Raw genomic sequence first — 22,136 nt, 5'->3', positions numbered from 1 at the left:
AGGATGGCAAGACATCTGAGCCCTGTTCATGCATTATATACAACACTTGTACAATCTGTGTGCACTGCCCACAAATCTGTATGCAGTAACAGTTATTCACATGTTAATCTGAACACAGGTACAACCTGTTTATCTTCTCATCTTTAACTTGCTTTTCAGGAGGCCTGTACCGAGGTTTACTTTAAAAATGAATGCCGGTACTGTCATTCACACAGACAGAGTGTGTGTGTGTGTGTGTGTGTGTGTGTGTGTGTGTGTACATACAGATTTCTGAGTCTGTGAGTACAACATAACAACAACAATAACAATTATTATTATTATTAATTCGATTTCTACACCGCCCTTCCAAAAATGGCTCAGGGCAGTTTACACAGAGAAATAATAAATAAATAAGATGGATGCCTGTCCCCAAAGGGCTCACATTCTAAAAAGAAAAACAAGATAGACACCAGCAACAGTCACTGGAAGTACTGTGCTGGGGGTAGATAGGGCCAGTTACTCTTCCCCTGCTAAATAAAAGGAATCACCACGGTAAAAGGTGCCTCTTTGCCCAGTTAGCAGGGGATAATGTCTGAAAAAGGCTCTTTTCTCTCCCTGCTGCTGCCACCTTGAGAGGATTGTATCAGCTGTATGACTGAGCAAGACTCCAGCCACTGGTGGAGGAAGCCAGCCGGCAGCCTGTGTTCCTCCCGCCATCGCCCCACCCCCGCCCCCGCCTCTTGTGTCTGACATCAGATGCTGCTGCGTCCATCTGATGCAGGGGGGGAGCAGCTTCCGTCACAAATGGGGCTGTGCCCCCCCCCCCCCATTTGGGAGCAAATAGCATCCAGCGCTGCGTTCAGAGTGGCCAGGAATGCTCTCCCTGCCTTTAAAGGCAGAGAGAGCAATGGACTGTTATCTTGCAATATAATACAATCAAGTGTGTAGGCATAATACCAGGACAGAACTCTTAAGAGTTAAAAAATACACACACACACACACACACACACACACACACACACACTCTCTTTGGAAAACTGAGGCTTCTTAAACTCCTGCTGGAGAAACCAGTGTGCTTATACTCTGTTTCATATTTGAAGTGCTTCCTATGTTTATTCCTTAAGTCCAGGATGGTCAGAGATGCTCCCCCCGCCACATCACACTGTTGGTGTGCTTTGACTCTGACCTAGATGGCGGGATCATTTTTAGGGGCAATGACTGGACCGATCACTCTCCAGGGCCACTCGATATTTGGCCTTTTCATTGGAAGTGCCATCAGAATGCCAATTAGTGTCAGTTAGGACGGTGGTTTCTGTCACATTTGCGAGGAAATGGCTGGAGTCCACTGCTAACTCACATTTCACAGGCCACAGGAAAACATTCTGAAGTCTATTATAAAATAGTATTATTTTGATATCTAAAGTGTTTAAAAGTGTGCTTGCTGTGTTCCTTGGTATCTGTAGTGATTAAAATGCTTCTGCTGTAGCATGAGCACAGCAAAGGTTTGGTCACTGTCTTTTCATGAAAAGTGTGGTTTCAGACGTATTGCAACGCACACCTGAGGTGGAGTCATACCTATTCTATCAAGCCAACTTCAAATCTTGGTTACACAAACTGGTGAACCCAAGGTTCCCACCTTGGCATGAGTTGAAATTATTATGGACGAGTCGGTTACAGATTTTAGGTTCTGTGAACCCGCTCAAAGCCCCTTGCCAAATCAGCAGTATAACAGCCATTACAAAACAAAACAAAACAAAACAAAACAAAAACCCAGTTTCATTGTTACATCAGCTGCCAACTGGAAGAGGTGCATCTCTTCTGAAAATCTGCCAGAGAAAAGGTGTTGAAAACACATTGCAAACAAGTATCAGAAGGAAGATTTGGGGCACTGATTCTAAAGTATTCTGTTGTTGTAGAACAAGGACAGAGAGGGTCTGTATTTAACATGCTCACAGTAATAATTCAGTAGCGCTTTGCAGTAGTTTTAAGTGGCACTTGAAAAGAAGGGAACATCTGATATGGATCCATTTGTAAGCAGGGCTGTGTCCAGGTTTCAGGAGGCCCACAGCAAGCTGGCCTGGTGGCCCTCTTTCTTCCAGGTGGGCCCTTAGAGAGTTGCTCTGTCACCACCCCATCAAGGTCATGGGCACAGAGGTGGTCTCAGAGATCAGCAGTGAATCCTTCTGCAGGCCTAGATCCACAGAACTGCAACTGAGGTTCACCCCTTACTAGAGTCGTTTTTGTATGAAGTAGTTTATAATTGCCACAGTGAGGGCTAGAAACTTAATACTAAAAATCAAAAGCGAATTGGGATTCTCATCTTACTTAGGCTAAACTAATGGAAGCCTACATGGTTTGCAGCATGTTCTCAGCTATGTAGTATGTTAGTGATCCAGTCAGCATGTTTGTAAGTTTCTTCAGGATTCATTTTTCAATTAAAACCAGACAACAAAAATTCAAAATTCAAAAAAGCAAGGGGGAAAGCTCAATTTAAAAAAATGCACAGAACTACCTTATTTTAAACACAAACAAGTTGTTCTAGTAAGAACTAATCAGCCTAATTTTCTTTCACTGTCTTTACATCTGGACTAAATTTACATCTGGACTAAATCACATGTTCATGTGTCCACCATCTTGGATTGGGGTGGATATCGTCATTACAAACTGCACCATTGAGGTGTCCCTGTGTGTCACTCACTACAGCTGTTCCAAATTTGGTTCAGATTGTTTAGGCAGTCCTCAGTGCACTTGCGCCTCAAAAGTTTAAGTACCTGCCATCTTGGATCAGGGTGGATGACATCATCACAAACTACACCATTGGGGCATTCCTATGTGTCCATTCAGCTGTAGCCAGTTTGGTTCAAATCGGTTGGCCGGTCCACAATTAGTGCACTTGCACCTCAAAAGTTTCAGTGTTCACCATCTTGAACTGAGGTGGATGACATCATCACAATCTTCACCGTTGTGTCCCTACAGCTGTAGCAAATTTAGATCAAATTGGTTAAGCGGTTCACAAGTTAGCTCACTTGTGCCTCAAACGTTTATGGTTGTGCCGTCTTGAAACAGGGTGAATGACATAATCACAAACTATGCCACTGAAGTGTCCCTGTATGTCACTCACTACAACTTTACCTAAATTGGTTCAAATCAGTTAGACAGTCCACATTTTAGCTGGTGTGTGCCTCGAATGTTCATGCATCTGCCATCTTGGATGGGGTAGATGACATCAACACAAACTATGCCATTGAGGTGTCCCTGTATGTCACTCACTGTAACTGTACCTAATTTGGTTTAAATTGGTTAGACAGTCCACAAATTAACCCGCTTGCACCTCAGATGTTCAAGCAGCTGCCATCTTGAATTGGAGTGGGTGACATCATCACGCACCATGCCTTTAGGGCATCTCTATTTGTCCCTACAGTTGTAGCAAAGTTGGTACAAATCGGTTAGGCTGTTCACAAGTTAGCCCACATGCGCCTCAAAAGTTTACGTGTCTGCCATCTTGGATCAGGGTGGATGACATCATCACAAACTACACCACTGTAGGGATGTGCATGGAACCGCGCGGCGGTTTAAGGGCAGGGGGTAGAACTTACCCCTCCCACCGCTCTTCCCCCTCTGGCGCTGCAGTTTAAATCGAAGTTTTTGGGGTGGCAGCATTCCTCCCTGCTGCCCCTGCCCCCGTCATTTCCAGGAAGTCTCAGTAACAGGAGTACGCATGTGCATGTCGCAGTGTGCGTGTGCATGGTGGTGACGGGCACGCCGCGACGCGTGCATGCGTGCTCCTGTTACTGAGACTTCCTGGCAACAACGGGGGCAGGGGAGGCAGGGAGGGACGCTGCCGCCCCAAAAACGTCGATTTAAACTGCAGCACCGGAGGGGGAAGAGCGGCGGGAGGGGTAAGTTCTACCCCCCTGCCCTTAAAGGTAGACCCCCTCTCAGAGCCAGACCGCCGGACCGGTCCGGTTCCGAACTGGTTCGGAGGCCTCCAACATGGCCTCCGAACCAGTTCGTGCACATCCCTACACCACTGAGGTGTCCCTATGTGTCCCTACAACTATACCCCATTTTGTTCATATTGGTCCAGGTACAGGCGTTGTAAAATTAATAGTGGTGGACACATGGACACACACACAGAATACTGGATGATCTCATAAGACTACTGGAAAGTAGGCTAAAAATGCTGTGCAAAATAAAAATGATTTTCAGTTGTTTTGGCTTAGAATAAGTGGATTTAGAGCTTTCAATAAAATTGAGAAAAGCAATCCATCTTAAAAAAATTTGTAACTCAAACTTTCAGAAGTTCAATGTTTTATGATAATTAGATTTTTAATGTTCAATACAAAAATACTTAGTACAAGATACAAAAAATCTGATACATTTGAACCATCTCCCAAATCTTTTTGCACCATTTAGTTACAGAGATTTAGAGTCCTCCCAGTGACTTGCAATTATCATTGTAGCAGCAGTGAAAACGCCCTATGTTGGAGTTCTCAGTTTACAGGGGATCTTTACAAAATATGCCAACAGAAGCACTTTAGGAGTTCTTTCAATTATTATTTTAGCTTTTTCTAAATTATCTAATACCTCCTTGCAAAATTTCTGTACCACAGGGCAACTCCATAACATATGAAAAATGTCTGCATTTAAATCCCCACACTTCCCTCACAGAGCTTTTGTATACCTTACGTTTTTTAGGTGTCATGTACTACTGATGCAAAGCCACCTAATGGCACAGTGGGGAAATGACTTGACTAGCAAGCCATAGGTTTCCGGTTTGAATCCCCGCTGGTATGTTTCCCAGACTATGGGAAACACCTATATCAGGCAGCAGCAAAATAGGAAGATGCTGAAAGGCATTATCTCATATATACAGGAGATGGCAATGGTAAATCCCTCCTATATTCTACCAAAGACAACCACAGGGCTCTGTGGTCGCCAGGAGTTGACACCGACTTGATGGCACACTTTACCTTTACCACTGATATAATCCTTGCAGAAGATTTTATTTCATATTAATACAAATAGCATTCATTGCTTTGCCACTGAAAATGTTATTCCACTCTTGTTCTGTTATTTCTACCCCAAATAAGTTCACCCATCTAGTTTTGAAGGACTCACTATGTTGTATTTCATGGTCTAATAGCATTTAATAAAGCTAAGTCAATATTCCTTTAGTGATGTAGCAGTTTTAAACAAACGTTCAAAAACTGTGTATTTGGTTCTCAATTGTCTGCTACTAATTTTCTTGTCTATATAACTGTTTATTCTGGTATACTAGAACCAGTCCACTGTTTCCCCATTCATTCTTTGAGTCAATAGATTAAAACTTAAACATTTTTTGTTCTGAAAAACATCTTCATATCTGGTTATATTATTGCAGACCCAAATTGATTCTCCACCTGCAATATTAAAGGATTGATTAAAAATAAAGGAAGCTACGGGAGAAATATTTGGATTTACAAGACTTTTACATTTTCCCCAGTTTTGCATTAACTCATTTAATATATAGTTGTCATAATTCATCATACCTGATGTCCTATAAGGATGTTCACTTGCCCACAGTAAGTAGTCTAGTGGTACCTTACATGCATCTTGTTCAATAACTTTAAAGGAGTCTGTGCCCTTTGCAATCTTTCATTTTAGAACCAATTTCAATCTCATTGATTTATAATACAGTATTATATTTGGTGCTAGAGATATGCACGAATCATGATTCATGCACCGATTCAAAGAGCAGTTGGGGCACCTTTAAGAGTGAGGAGAGCAGGTCCATACCTGCACGTTTGCCACTCAACACAGCTTCTTTCTGCAGTATCCTGCTCCCTAGCACCTCTTGCACGGCGGCATGTACCTGGCCTCGGTGCATGCATGATGGCCATTTGCATGGAGAGCAACCATGTTGGCCACAAAAATGGCCACCACGCATGCATGTGTGATGGGTGCTGGGGAGCGCAATGCTTCAGCAGGAAGCTGTGGCAAGTGGTGGAGGAGCAAGTATGGATCTGCTCTCCTTGTTCTTAAAGTCATCCCAGTTGCCCTTCAAACCAGAGCACAAATCATGATTCGTACACATTCCTGTTTGGTGCTGCAATGCCTCTCTTTTTGTTGTTGCTGTTGCCTCTGCAGAGTAGCTAATGACACCCATGGTCTCCTATTATTCCAAATAAAACCAGTTACTAATTTCTGCCACTCGTTTAGCTTCCTAGCTGGAATTTCCACTGGAACATTTTCTAACTCCCCCAAAAGGTACAGGAACACAGCCTGGGAGTGCTTCTGGATTCACACCTCTCCCTGGTATCTCAGGTTGGGGTGATGGCCAGAGGGGCTTTCTATCAGTTTCGGCTAATATACCAGCTGTGCCTGTTTCTTGAGATGAACGACCTCGGAACAGTGGTACACCTTCCATCCTTCCGAGGTCGGTAAAATGAGTACCCAGAATGTTGGGGGGCAATATGCTAAATCATTGTAAACTGCTTAGAGAGCTCCGGCTATAGAGCGGTATATAAATGTAAGTGCTATTGCTATTGCTATTGCTATATGCTGGTAACCCCCAGACTTGACTTCTGGAATGTGCTCTATGTGGAGCTGCCTTTGTACATAGTCCGGAAACTCCAGTTGGCACAGAATGCAGCAGCCAGCTCTGGGTCATCTCGGAGAGACCACATGGCTCCTTTGCTGACAGAACTACAGTGGCTGCCAATAGGTTTCCAGGCAAAATGTAGTGCTGGTTATAGCCTATAAAGCTATAGGCTATATAGCCAGCATGGTGTAGTGGTTAGAGTGCTGGACTAGGACCAGGGAGACTCGAGTTCAAATCCCCATTCAGCCATGATACTAGCTGGGTGACTCTGGGCCAGTCACTTCTCTCTCAGCCTAACCTACTTCACAGGGTTGTTGTGCGGAGAAACTTAAGTGTGTAGTTCACTGCTCTGGGCTCCTTGGAGGAAGAGCGGGATATAGAATGTAAATAATAATAATAAAGCCCTAAACGGCTTAGGCCCTAGGTATTTAAGAGAACACTTGTAAAGTGTTGTTGTTTTATAAAAGTATTTTAATTGGTTTTAAATGGTTTTAATTGTTTTTGAATTGTTTTTATATTGTTTTTAGCACTGTGTTTTGAATTGGGGGCTTTAATGTCTTTTTAAAGTTGTTGTACACCACCCAGAGCCTATGGATGGGTGGTTTATAAATGTAATAAATAAATAAATATATAAATAATGAACCTTACCGCCTATTGAGGTTGTCTGAAGAGGTCTGTCTCCAGTTGCCGCCAACTCGGCTGGTGGCCACATGGGGACAGGCCTTCTTGGTTGCTGCCCCGAGACTGTGGAATGTGCTCCCTACTAAAATATGATCCTCCCCATCTCTGACAATTTTTAAAAAGCATTTGAAAACCCACTTCTTCACCCAAGCTTTTTCTGCTTTTTAAATTTTTAAGTTATAATCTGTTTTTGACTTGTAGATTGTCTAAATTGTTTTAAAATTTTTGTGTATATTTTAACTTGTTTTATGTTATTGTTAACTGCCCAGAGATAAAAGTTTGGGGTGGTGTACAAATTTGACTGACTGACTGACTAAATAAATAAATAATATGTATAAATAAATAAAATATTTAGCTATTAGGTTCATCTTGACTGAAACTGTTTTTTTGTTTTAAATAATAGTTGAAAGTATCAAATTCAGCCTTTGTGCCAAAATGAAAGCAAACCTCTTATACTCTACATTAAGCAGAGGAATGGGCCTATAGGGACTTAAAGATGAAGCATCTTGTATCAGGTTCTGGAATCAGTACTATGCTTGATTGATTCAGTGAATCTGGAATTCTTCTATGCCTTGGTTAAATAATTTAGTTAAATCCCCAGGTCCTGGTGATTTATTTAACTTTAAAATTTTAATTTGTGAAGTCATCTCATCTATAGTAACTGGGCTATTAAGAAAAGCTCATTGTTCCCCAGAAATTTTTGGAAGCTGTGATTGTTGGAAAAGTTGTTTCCTAAGGTACATTGTAGAGAATTGGTGTGTAGTGGAAAAATTTTCCTTTTCTTACTCAGACCAGTTTAATGGATAATCTCCCTGACGGGTCTAAACCAGTTCTGCAACACAAGGAAGAATTTAGTGCTGAGTCATCCCTTTCTTGTGGTCTGAGAAGCAGACTGGCTGGCTTAAAAACCTTTAACTTTCCAAACCCAGAAAAGCGAAGAAAAGATTCTGGTAAACCCAGAAGTTTTGGTAGGTTCCTGCTGCCACCAAGCACTCCAAGACTTGCCTAGAACCAGACCATTGGATTGAGTGCTTTAGTTCAAGGTCCCTCTATATTACTGTGCAAATTCAAAAATCTGCTCCCCCTTTTTGCTAACAGGCAAGTCTAAAGAAAAAACCTTTTCCTCCTGTGCGTTTTGCTTGTACGTGGAGCTAATTATTAATTTGGCCAAGCTGTCTTTGAGATGTGTTCTGCACCAGAGAAATCCCCTTATTGCCCCCCACCCCTGCTAGGTTAATAACCAACCCGCTGAGGCTTGTAAAAAGAACAGAGAAAAAAAACTTTTATTCAATTACTACAGACTGGTTAAGTCTGAGGCTTTTAGCTTTTTAGATACACTTAAGAATACTTAATTGGTTACAAGAATATTTCAGAAGGACCCCAAATGATGCTGAGCTGGCTTACAGCAAAACTTAGTTACTTAGTTGCAAAGAACAGATATTTAGGAAAATGCAAAGCACACACACAAAAGCAAAATAAATGACTGACTCACAGTCTGACTAAACAAATGGTTCCCTATGCTGGGTTCCTGAAGCCAACAAGGTCCTGGCTTCCCCTTTCCTTGACTCACCAAACTCCTGATGATGATCAAGCCTCCTGCAGATTGGTCACCCTGAGAGATTATCCTTCAGCTCTGCCATGAGGCATTCAACCTCATGCTAGTCTGCACTCTCTGCCCACACTAGGGATGTGCAAGGGACTGGGTGGGGGTGGTTTGAAGGGGTGGGGGTGGGGGAGGGTGCACTTACCCCTCCCTCTACCTTTCCCCCACTGGCGCCCAATTCCTGTAAAGCCTTTCAGGGCAGCAGCATACCTCCCTTACTCCCCTCACCTCCTTCAGCCAGAAGTACCAGCTGCCCATGTGATGTGATCACGTGGGAGCCTGTCTGATGTGCACGTGCATGCATGTGCGCCCAGTACTTCCAGCCACTTCTGGCTAAAGAGGGTAAGAGTCGGCAAGGAGGTATTCTGCTGCCCTGAAATATTTTACAGGAACTTAGCGCCGGCAGGTGGGAAGTGCGGGGAGGAGTAAGTGCACCCCCCTACCCTTAAAGTCCAACCCCTCTCATGCCTAACGTTCGAACTGGCCAGTGTTTGAACCTGTTCGGAAGCCTGCAAAAGGGCCTCCAAACAGGTTAGTGCACAACCCTAGCCAGACCTCCTTTCTTGTTCCCAGAATTCCCCCCTGCAGCTCTCATGTCCCACCCACCTATTGGACTGGCTGGTTGAGCCCTGGAGGTCACCAGCCTGTCAGTCAAGACAGGGGTTTACTTCCTGTTAACTCTATAGAGGGAGGGGAGACTGATCACTGCATATATTGCAGAGGCACCCAGGGAATAAAGGTTTTTTTAAAAAAAAATCAAATTCTGTTTAATTCAAATTCTTGAACTGTCTCGTCATTTCAGCTTGTTTGTTTCCCTTTTTCCATTGACTTAACTGGTGGTATTAATTTCTTTTTAAATTCTTTAGCTATATAATTAGCTAACAATTTATCCACATAATTACCGTTCTCCCTGTATGGAAGGGCCATATTGATAGAGTGCAACTCTTCTTTGCATTTAAAAAAATTGCTGGGTTAGTGGTTTTCCCCAACGGGAGGGGGGGGATAAAAGAGAAAGAATAAAGGATCCGCACAGCTGCCTCCACCCACCGAACTGGCTTGGCTTGCTCTCCCTGCCTCCTCTGCAGCTGCTTTCCAGCTAGGAGGGCAGGTGGGGCGGGGAGGCATGGATAGATGCCGCCAGCTGGGTGATCTTCCTGAAGACTTCCTTAAAACAAGTTTGAAACAACATTTTTTCCAACAAAAAAATTATTCATTAAAATTAAAGTTTTTAGATGCACATACCATCATGCATGCGCAGTAGGGAAAAGAAAGGAGACACGGCATCTCGCCTACTCTAGAAAGCTATTGGCCATGGAAAGTCCTGGGAACAAGCAGTATGAACGAAGGGGACACCACATCAAAGCAGCCCTATGTGAATGCCCCAAGAATTTTTATTTCAGCTTCAGGCTGTGGCTTCATGCAGCTTCTATGTGACTAATGATTAGTCGCGTAATCCTGTGATTAAGCCCCCTATCTGGGAAAACCCCAGGGCATTTTTCACACAGCAGCCTTTACAGTGTATTTACTGCGAGGCTTTGCTGCAAATTTGAAATTGCCAAAAAAAAAAACCCCCCGATGCAAAGAGTAGATTTTTTAAAACCCCGGATATAAATTGGGCGACACTCTTAACATGAAATGAAAAACCCAAATCGTGTGTGAAGTGCTCCCTGATAGCTCTCAGGGACTTTGGATAAATCTGGCTGATATGTGAACGCAACCCTCTATGTTTCCCCAGTTGGTGACAATTGTAAATCTTGCTCATACCAACAATAATGTAATTTATTCCTTGTTTAAGGAATTAAAGTGGGAAGCTTTAATTTTGCTTGTCATTAAGGGACACTATATCTGGTTTTAACAGTACAACATTTCTCTTTGCCAAAATGAACGTATCCTTGGACAAGACCAGACTATTAGGGCTGTGTGAACAGGCTCGAAATCGAGGTTTGCACTCAAGCCCGAGTGGCTTGAAGACTCATCCTTAAACCAAACCAGGAATGGTGGTGGTTCTGGTCCAACAGCGAGTCAAGCCAAGCCCCCACCTCGCAAGCCAGTCAACGGTATACTTGTAATGGGAAATCCAGCAAGGATTTCCCTTTACAAGTAAAGGGCTGTGGGGAGAAGGGAGGAAAAAGTTTTTTCTTTGTTTTTCTTTTTAAAATCGCCATTGTGTGGTGGAATGGTGGCAATGGCCATTGCAGCGATGGGAATGGCAGCAGAGCCTGTGGTCCAAAACAGCCCGCAGCCAGGTGGGGCTGTAATTTGGGATGCAGGCGGGACGGTGGAAAGAATCCCTGCTTTGGCCTCCGCTGCCATCCCCATTGCTGTTGTGGCCGCCGCTGTCATCCTGCCACAGAGCGGCAATTTTTAAAGGTTAAAATAGAAAGAACTCTCCCTGCCCCCACAGTCCTTTACTTGTCAAGGGGAATCCTTGCCAGATCCCCCTTTACAAGTATAGCCATCAAACCCCTCGAGCTGGCTTGACGGTGGGACTGGGCTGGGCTCAATTGAGCCCAATCCTCCCAGGGCGGCTCAAATCCATTCCAGATTCAAGCTGAACTGAGCCAGCTGGTTCCATGCGCATCCCTACAGACCACCACATATAAAAAAGATTCCTGTCTCACCACAGTTTCTCTAGCATAAAGGTGTCTTTGAAGGATCTAAATAGGACAACCATAATGACGATCAATATCAGTGTATCTTATAAGAAAGTTGTTTGAGAATTAATTATGTTGATTTAAGGGACCTCTCACCATTTCTGTGACAATGCAATGCATTCAGAGAGTAACTCAAATTGCTTACACACCTGATTTTTCTGGTCTCATTTCATAACTACCTAATATATATATTGTGTTGATGCTATACCCTTCAAGCACACTATTCCATTCATTATTACTTTTTCAAAGAGTGTCTCGTTCCTTCATTTTAAAATTCTGATAAGGAGTGTTGAACATGGAGACATTCAAACCAAGCTAAACTTAATATTCATTTTATCCATTAAGACTTCATTGGCAGCATCTCTTTTCCTTGCACTAACTGATGGATATGGTGCAATGAATTTATTCTCCACAATCTCGATGTAACTAAGATTATTGGCAAGAATAACTTTGGGTAGCATTCAGACTTTTAGCAGAGTGGTGGTCCATTGGTGGAAGCTCCTTCCACAAACAGAAGGAGAGTTAGGTTTGCACAACCCCTTCTGCTTGAGGAAGGACTCCTTGCATGCGCACAACTCCTTTTATCCATAGAAGGAACATCTGCTGATGGTGCATTGCTGCACCAAAGGACTAGATGCTGATCTTTATTTCTGGAATAGTTGTTGAAGGCTTCATTGGTTGTGGGGTGGGAGTTGGGGGTTTCATCCCAAGCATAATCATAATTTGCTTCCATATTTGTCTCATTTCTTCTATGGCGTGCTTTTTGTGTCTTTTTAAGCGTTTGAGTTAACAAACCTATGTCTTTCAGCTCAGTCAATCTCTCTTTTGTGAAAGATCATAGCTGTGTTCAGGCATTATTAAAACCATGGACCTTGTACCCAGGTAGAGCACCAAATCATGCTCCTGTACCGAAATGCTTCTAAGACCCACCACTTGCTCTCCATATACAGGTAGTATTTGTGTCTGTAGGCACATGTTGTATCATAGAGAGTGTGGCACATGGTTGAACAGAGCTCTTAAGATCCATTTTTAGTTCTTTGTTGAACTTCTTGCCAAGAATTGTTTATTGCTTTAGTTTAAGATCTTCTAAGTGTTATGATTACTAATATCTTCCCCTTAAAGTGGATTTACCTGGATTATCATTAACAGTAACTGGAAAGGTTAATAAAAAATTTTAAAGTTAATAGTTATTAGCCTTGACTTGAGTTAACAGTTACAGGATTGCATTTCAACTTAAAAGTTCAGTTAAAAAGAAATTAAAGTTAAAAGTTAAGTTGATTTGTGACAAATGTGTTAAACATGGCAAATTGCCTACTAGTATTATTTTTCATTTTCAGATGCAGTTAGTGGGTTTCTATTACATAAGCCCACAGAAGCACACTAAGTTACTCAGAACTCACCCTGCCTTATCTGAATTATTGTTATACTTGTCACACAATCTTCAGAATAATAAAAACAGCAATGCATGTTAATTTTGAAATAGTCCCTAGATGGTCTGAAGTAAATAAAGAATAGAGTGACTCTAAGCATGTGCAAAGGGTTATGTAACTTTGTAGCATGGTGTTGGGAGAGGGGCTTTGAGAACTAGTCTGACTGAGCCAGGGAGTGGCAGTGGCACAGGGCATTTAAAAAGAATGTGTGTGTGTGTGTGTGTGTGTGTGTGTGAGTCAGTGTTGGCGGCAGTATCAAGGCAGTGTGTGCAAATTTGCATTCAGAATGGGGCTTTCCCGATTCAGCCTGAACGGGATATAAAATTAACTGAGCAGATATAAAAAAATGTTTGAGTGCATGCACATGCGCACACCTTAGAGGGAACACTGCTGTGTGTGTATTCAAAGGTGACATTTATGTCATGCAAAGAAGCACATGCATTTTAAAACACAAATTTATTTCAATAAATAGATATTGTGATACCTTGTTTTAATATGAAATCATTTTTTTAAAGGAAACTTAGCAGTTAACATTTATCTTAAAATGTCCGTAATTTGAATATATAAATCCCTCTCGACAACGTTCTTTGGTAGGATAAAACAGCACCCAGCTCTTATGCAGTCATAATTACTCCCAAATATTGGGAGTCTTCTGCTCCCCTGTCTTTTAAGTTCAGTGTGTTTGAGAAACCACTCAGAAAATGTTCGTTTGCCTATGGCTTGATATTTACTTTTTAAAAAGAAGAACCTGGGGGGCAAAAGGCTAACTAATTTACTCTCACATTTTCTGGAGCCTGTGAATTTAACAGCAATACTGATGGCTGCAGGAGAGAGGAACAGGCACAGTTGACTGCTGCACCCTGTGAACTTCTGCAAGGGCACAGAAAATGCCAATTAAGCAACTAAGGAACTCTGAGACTTGTAGTTCCTAAGAGATTGCATCCCATCGGAAGGCATACCACTCTCTGACTCTCAAACAGGTACTAGAATTTAAATAAAGAAATATTATGGTTCATGTAGAGTCCTAGAGCATTGGTGAGTTAGACGCACCGGGAAAGCCAGATTTCAAAAAATTATACTTTTAAAAATATGTTTTAAATGTTTCAGCTGTTATCTTTAACTAGTTTTTAACTATTTAATTTAACTAGTTAATTAACCGGTTTGATTATTGGAGGGATTTATTATGGGCATGCAGTATAGATAATTAATTGCAGCATAACACCAACAGCAACAGGTTGTGGGGAACCTTCTCTGGCTGCCCCTGCTTTCAGGGGTGAGGCAGGTGGTCACTAGGAAGAAGGTCATATTTCGTGGTTGTGGCTTTTTTAAAAATAGAAAATCCCTGTCTATAGAGGTTCACCTGATGCTTTCTTTATTATGGTTTGGACACCTTTTATCTTTGCCCCATGCATTTTGAGGACCAATTATCTGCTGGGAATGTTTCTTGCAGACTAGTTTTATGGAGAATTGTTTATGTTGGTGCTCCTTTATGCCTTCTTAATCTGCTGCTATTGTGGTTTTGTGGTTTTATTGATTGTGGTTATTTAAATTATTGTTATGCTTTTATTGTTAGCCACTTTGGAAATGTTGTTTAAATTGAGAAGTGGGTTGCACATTTTCTGGAATTAATAAAAACTTTTGGACACAGTAACAACTACCTTGGTACTTGAATGTGTATCTTCCCAGGAGAAGTATATTACCTGTTTTTTTGTTTTTGTTTAAAAATCCTCTAAAATGATGGTGTATATGAAGCATATGACTCATTTTTTTTCATTTTGATGTCATTTACCTAATGGAGCAGCGGCAAAATGACTTGATTAGCAAGCCAGAGGTTACCAGTTCGAATCCCCGCTGATATGTTTCCCAGGCTATGTTTCCCAGACTATGGGAAACACCTATATCAGGCAGCAGTGATATAGGAAGATGCTGAAAGGCATCATCTCATACTGTGAGGGAGATGGCAATGGTAAACTCCTCCTGTATTCTACCAAAGACAACCACAGGGCTCTGTGGTCGCAAGGAGTCAAGACCGACTCGATGGCACACTTTACTGCGGCTTCTTACTAGTCTGTTGTTTTCTGCTACAATAATCTTTGGTAGCTGATTTGCTTCAGCTCTTCCTTATTTTTTAAGCTCATAATTTTGAGCTCTGTGGCTTTAATAATAGATTATTAAATTGATAAAATGGTCAGCTATTTCTGGTCACTTGCTTGTAGTTCTAAAGTGAATAGAAAGGAACACTAGGCAATAGATGATTACTCTGATAAGCAAGAGAGGATGAAGTTTTAAAGTTTGGCCTTGTGTAGACAGTGCATCTGGGCTAGTCCCCCCCCCCACCCTTGAAATATGAGTGATTTGGGCTGTTTCACAAACTGGTGAATAATTATGTGACAGGATAAAATAACACCAATGCTTTTGCCTAGAATAAATTATTTCAAAATGTTTCGCATCCTGTAACAAAACCTTTTGAATGAAAATGTCAGACAAATTATGCAGAGGAACTAGATAAAAAGTAAAGTGTTTTCTTTTTAAGCCCATGGTTGTGGTTAATAAATTGCTTCCCATCTCTTCCTGAAGCAGTATAATGGTAACGGAAAGGGGATGATTCAGGGATGGCTGATAGAAATTCTTTGCTCCTGTATAGAATAAGTTATTACTCTCTCTTGACTTAAATTATCATTTGCTTTGAGGCACAGATGTGTACTGATTCATTTGGTGCCCTTTTAAAATTTTGCTGCTGGTGATATTTCACCACCACCCTGAAAACAAACAAACAAACACACTCTCTCTCCCTCTCTCCCTCTCTCTCTCTCTCTCTCACACACACACACACACACACTGCATTGACTAGTGAAATCTCTCCAGGTATTCCCCCCTCCCCCCCCCGTACATCCCTACTCTGTTAAATGGTGCAAGCTTTTTATTACTGATGGGAAGAAATAATCAGGGACACGCTTCTTACAAACGCACAAGTCCTCCTGCTCGTCATCCACAATCAAAGAGAATGCTCTGTGAGTTGAGTGAGGCACAGCAGCTCAGCCAATCAGGGACTCTTTCCTGGCTCTGTCATCGGTCCTTGGTTGGGGAAAACGGTTTTGCTTTCATGCCCTGTATTTGGAAGGCAGATAAAATGCCAGGTCTGGGTTGCCTCTAGGGATAACCTTCACTTTTATGATGTGAATGGATAGCATCTTGGCTGGAGGGAAATCCACAGAAAACTGACAAGGCAGGCTGAGCTGCTCGATCTAGGCCTTTCCCTGCATTTTGAATCCTTGCTCTGGTTTTTGAAGGGATTTCACTTTTGCCCTGAGAAGAGGTGCTTTGGATTATCAGACCTCCATGTATGACAATTTGTACCTGCATGGATTTGAAGACTCTGAGGCGGTAAGTGTCTTATTGAAACAGACCAGCTTCTTGTTGGTTTCTTTTTTCCTCTCTCCAAAGAGCAGGGTATGCGGTGGACAGAGATGCCAAAGAAACAGGCTTTGTTTCTAGGTTTTGTGGGCTGCTTGTTGATGTATTGTATACAGTCTCGAGCCACCTGAACTAATTTTTGTTATATAATTCCTTGTCCAGCAATAAAGAACCAGAGGTGTTTCTGATAAAAGCTGGAAAGCGTTGTGTGTGCTGTTATTCACCCACTGCATGCTGCACTTCTTTCCTCATGGCAGGGTGTATTAATGCTTTGTGGCTTATAAATAGGAAGAGGTGTTGGAGCTAGTTATCGTTCCTATTGTGTTCATCAGCAGAGGGGAGGGGAAGAAATGTTCCTTATACTGGACTTGATGTTTTATTTGGTAGCAGCTGAAGTTCTTGAGTGTGTGTGTGTGAAGATGCTGTCTGGGTAAATGATCAGTGCAGATGCATTTCATTTTCTTGAACAAAGAAGCAATGCAAGTGTTTGTTGCTGTAATACAATCCTGTTGCAATCACAATGGCAGTATGTATGCTGTTAACATGCTCGGTTACAGAAGGCTGAGATGTGCTAGTTGCCAGTCCTGTCACTCTGTTATTTAGGCATTGTTATCCCTAATAGCCCTGTACTCTCCCAAGTCAGGATAGCAACCCTACTAGCAGAAGCCATTTGTATTTTGCCAAAATTGATCACTAGGAATCGTAAAGCCTCTGCCAGTATGAAGGTAATTGAATATGGTCTGGTAATTAGTCACCACCAGAGATGAGAAACCTTACGATTCTCGCTTTTGCAGGCAGCTTTTAATATTTTCCTTCCATGGTTTAAGGGAGTCCCCTCGGGGGAACGTTTTCCCAGGGTGAAACGAAAACTGCTAGATTGACACAACAGCGTACACGCTGTTCCATATTAAACAGGAATGTGTTACATAAGGTTTTATAGCCAAAGCATAAAATGCACAGATTATAACATAAAATAGTGCATGCGTCAATGCAGACGTATATGGCCAGTGATGTGATATCCACATGAGAATGGATAGATCCTTTTATCTTTTCAGATGAGGCTTTGTTCATCATGGTGATTCTGCTCAGGCTCCAGCTGCAAAGAGTAACCTATCTACATGTTGACTCCAGTGCTAGTAATTTATCTTTACAAATGGGCTGATTTAGAAGGGAAAGAATCTGAAATGTTGGAAACAATTAAAAATTAAATAACCCACTGTTCCTCTTCTGAATGAAGAGGAACATATTAGGATGATGGGGAGGAGGAGAGAAAAAGCTAGATGTACAGAATAACCTATAACATGCTTCTTCAGTTTTGGAAACTTTTTAAAATTGATATTTCTGTATTCTGCAGGCATTTCCTTAAATTCTGTGTTTTCTTGAACTGCCATGTTGCTTTTAAGGATCTTTTAGACAGAAGCTAGTTTTACAACAGTGTATCAAAACTTTGTTTATAACCATAAGAAATGTTGCTTATTTTTGGCAGCATGTTATTACACTCCTGTGGCAGGTAGCTGTCTAATCTGAAATATTTAACCTTTTCTTGTGAAGACAGCCAAGTTGCTTGCTAGTGCAGTCCAGTGTCTAGTTACACCTGGGCATCTACAAACTGGGCACTGGCTCTGGAGATGGCCTAAGATACGTTCCTTTTTGCCAGCTACGTTTCCTCAGTTGTAAGAAGGGAATAATTGGCCATCAGACCTGATTGTTGTGAGGATGAAAGAGAGAAGTTTTGTAAAGCACTTGAAGCACAACCCAAGCTACATAAATATAATATTTTATAAGTTGATTATGCCATGATGCAGAACATCTGTATAATGGGGAGAATACATTGGCCTTTAAAGTCACAGCTGTTGCCTGTTTGTTATGCTCAATCCAGACATCTTCCCTCAAGACTGCGCTTCTGTTGATGGGATGCCACTTTCCCAGCACTAGACGTTTTGTACCACACTTGATGTTTTGAACAGCACTAAAACTAGATGTTTTGTAGCCTGGAAAACAATCTTCTACCAAATAACACTTTAATGGCTGTTGTAACTGCCATGCAGAGTACAGTTAAACTAGTGTTTCTTTGCAAACTGTGTTCTCTGTGAATGTCAGTCCAGTGCAGAAGCACACATCTTGATGACAGTATGCTGAAAACTAGAATATTTATTATCCTTACCTTTAACAGCAGTGCCGTGTGTGTGTGTGTGTGTGTGTGTGTGTGTGTGTGTGTGCGCAATGGAACAGGTGGGGGAGATTTGGGCCACCCCCCTTGCCATCTCTAAGGAGGCTCTCTCTCTCTCTCTGTTTTTAAGGCAAGCATGCTTATTGCAAGGCATCCACTATGACAAGGATTTCAAGCAGGATAATTGGATGTATGCACCCTCAACAAGCATATTTTGGGCCAAGAGTAGGAATAGGATATTCTCTCATAGTCTGTCAAAAAGGACCATAGATAATCACAGAGATCTCTGCAGTTAAGAATGAACTGGAACAATATGACGGATATTGGTTCTTTATTTTAAATAATCCAAGTTAGAAATCGGATTTTACTGTTCAGTTCAAGGTAGGGTGGGAAAAATGATTCATAATAATGCAGAAGAACAGCAGTATCTATATAACCTGAGATTAAATGAACACCGCTTTCAGTTCAGGGAAAGTTGAGGCCCATGTCGCCAATCTCCAAGAAAGGCGGAGGAAGAAAGTAATTGTGGTTAACAGACATTTTTGAAGCAATGTTCAGTGCACATATATTTATGTTTCACCCAGAATATGCATGAGTTAAGAGACTATGAACCGTTCTGGTTGATGGGAATCCAGACAGCTCAGCCCAAATGCTCAGCAGGCAATGAACATACGAAAGCTCAAGGAGGCGTACTGTACTTGCTCTCTTGTCTGTAATAGGCAGATCTCTAGCTAAATACCCAGTGCTGTTGATGTGACTGGTGCATTGAAAATGAGTGTATCAGAATGAATCAGGGCTAGCTAGTATGGTAATGTTTTACTGCACTAAGCCTTATAAAACCAGGCCTATATTGTGCTACCAATTCATGGGTAGAATGACTATTTTCAAAGGTCGCCTGTACAGGGTAGTTTGTACATTTCCCCCTAAGCTGTTTTCTACAATTAGAAACTGTTTCCAAATTAATCTCAACTTTGCTCCTCGAGAAAAGGAAATCTTAAGTGGGTGTCAAATATTCAGAAGTGTGTTCAAGTTTTTAAAAAATGAAACCAGCAATTTTACATGGAGGCTTTAATTGGCTTATTGGTGTTTGCGGGAAGGCAGATTCCATTATACAAGTTCCCACAACTTGTATAAATCAGAGAGACTCTATTCCCATCATAGACTTAAACAGTTGTTTAAGGAATTGGCCAGTCTAACAAGTTCTTGACTCAAAGATGCAGATGTATTTTTCGGTTCCTCACGGGGAGCAAACCTTCATATGAAACCGGAGCAGCTGTATACCATATCCTTTCTAAGCTGTGCTGTCTATTTTCTGTGTAAAACTATGTGAGAAGGTGTTCTATGCTTCCTATGTTGTAAGAAAAGATGGGTCCCACATGTTTTTACAGCACTGACCTCATCTTTTCAATAACATTTGTGCAGTGTAGACCCTGTGTGAATAAAACAGTTTAATACATGGACTTCTTTGTTAACATGTATGTTGTCTGTCATGTTTTTTGAGGGCAACAGCCCCCCCCCCCCCCTTTACAAGGTTTCTGCTCTAGGGTTCTATTCGGGATGCTGCTAGCCTTTTCAGGGATTTTAAAAAGTATATTTTCCTGTTTTCATTCTCCTGATTGGACTACTTGATCCTAAAAGAGGAACCTTCCAGTAAGCTGCCTCTTAATTCAAAGGGGTCTTAAGGTTGATTCACACATACTTCTACAACACATTACTTGTTGATGACTCACAGTTAAATGTGTGAATTGCCTTTACTGAAGCGTACTATGTATGAGGTGATGTCAGGTAGTATGAAAGTTGTGTCACCATGAAAGCTGTGTAGTGACATGAGATGGTGGTTTTCAGCTTCAAGCAATTACTTGATTTTGTAATCATTGAGTATGCATGAGTGAAATCATCCTTCTAAAGTACTTCATTGGTACAAAATCTTAATGAGTAGAGATGGCAAATATCTAGCAGTAAATTAATGCAAATGTTCTTGTTCCATAGAGGTCTAGGTTAGGCATAGCTGAGATGGGAAAATGGGAAGATCTGCCTCTTTCAGGGTTTTTTTTTTTTTTAAATGGGTAGTAAGCACTTATGTAGAACCAGATTGATTAGAAAGGGAAATGTCAATTTTACTATTGGCCATGTTTCATAAAAATTCTAATCTCTGATTTCAATGAGATTTCCTCTTCCTTCCAGAGCACAAATGTCAGCAAAGTGTAATAGGGCAAGCATGTTAAATGCTGCCCTGTGTTAAATAGAAACCTGGAAAAGTAATGTTTGTAGTTCCTCCAGAAAGCATTTGATCTTAGTATGAGATAGTATGAAGCTTAGAAATAAATCTAACAGGTAATTTCCAAGTGAGAAATCTACATGTTTATCTTCTTCCACACCATGAGGAATTGTATCTTGAGCCTGCTGCTTACTCTGCAGCTGTTGCAGTTCCATTAAACTAATTTTATCTGGCAAGATTGATTTGAATATTGGTTTTCCCCTAGAGCTATACTTTCTGAACAGGACCACTGTCTTTCATATCACCAGAATGACCACACAGATCATTTATTGGGTAGAAACAGTACTAATCTAATTGATACGTGTCTTGGTGCTCTCATCTCAGGCTTTTCTTGATGTCCTCACCTTCTTATATGATCAAGCAACACATCCAGCATAGAGCTTCATAAATGGTAAGGTGTGTGTGTGGGTGGGGGGGTGTCAAAACATGGTGGGATGGTTTGAACTGAGAACCTCAGAGTCTAAGTCTGGGACCTTGCCAGTTGAGCCACCATAGGCTGTATGTGCTCAAGCCTCAGAACCCTCTACAGGGTTCTCTACAAGCACAGAAGGGAATTGGTATTTATTTATTTTTATTTGACATATTTGTATACTGCCCAAAACGCAAGTCTCTGGGCAGTCTACAACAACAGCATCAGTCCCTATGCTTGGCTGGCAATGTGTGGATTTGCCAGGCCTGGTCTAAATACTAGAAACCTCGCCTTTGCCTGGTCAACAGGACTGTACTTTATGCTTGCTGGAGTTCAGGATCCAGTGTTCAGCTTGGGGCCCATCCAATTCATATATTAATGTATCACTGTTTTGAGTGCATTCATGCTTACTGTTTTAAGCATTCATGCTTAAAGCTGTATTGCTTGCATCTCCACTAGCATTTAAAGAGAATATTGCATAAGGATCTGTTTTGCATATTTTCTAACACACCCCACCGTTAAAAACAGGTGCAGCGCTTGAGCAGATGTTCAGATTTCAAACACATAATTATTCTCAATACATGCTGTGATAAAATGAGATTGGAGTAGAAAACTGCCCAGATTTGAAGGGGTTAAAGTCTGGCAGTTGTATCTGGGACACCCCCTAGTGGAGAGCAGTTAGGATTCAGTTGGAGCTGAAGGTACACCAAGTAGGGATGTGCCTGAACTGAACTGCAGTTCAAGCACATTTTAGGAGTGGCGCCAGAGAGCGTAAAGAGCTACTGCCCCATGCAGCTTCCTGTTAGGGTGGTGCCATGTGTGTGCTGACGTCGCACAGGGGTATTTGGGCCAAGCACCGCACCAGCAGGAAGATGCATGGGGTAGTGGAGAGCAGGTAAGGGCCTGTTCTCCTCTTTCTTAAAGCTTGCCTGCAC

General features: G+C 41.7%; 1 protein-coding gene across 3 annotated transcripts in view; it reads left to right on the top strand.

The window, feature by feature from the left end:
• Positions 1-22,136, top strand: part of CACNB4 (calcium voltage-gated channel auxiliary subunit beta 4) — a 237,505-nt gene that overhangs the window by 74,453 nt on the left and 140,916 nt on the right. The window contains exon 1 of one of the 3 annotated variants that reach the window (XM_053282314.1): positions 16,015-16,314. The exons of the other annotated variants lie outside the window; for them this stretch is intronic. Coding sequence (XP_053138289.1) covers positions 16,270-16,314 — 45 coding nt within the window. The 5' untranslated portion in view covers positions 16,015-16,269. Of the gene's footprint in view, positions 1-16,014; positions 16,315-22,136 lie in introns of those variants that run through there. 3 annotated transcript variants of the gene reach the window in all.

This window comes from Hemicordylus capensis, chromosome 1, assembly GCF_027244095.1.
Source record: "Hemicordylus capensis ecotype Gifberg chromosome 1, rHemCap1.1.pri, whole genome shotgun sequence".
In the NCBI taxonomy this organism is placed as follows: Eukaryota; Metazoa; Chordata; class Lepidosauria; order Squamata; family Cordylidae; genus Hemicordylus; species Hemicordylus capensis.
This window is presented reverse-complemented; position numbering and strand designations above follow the sequence as displayed.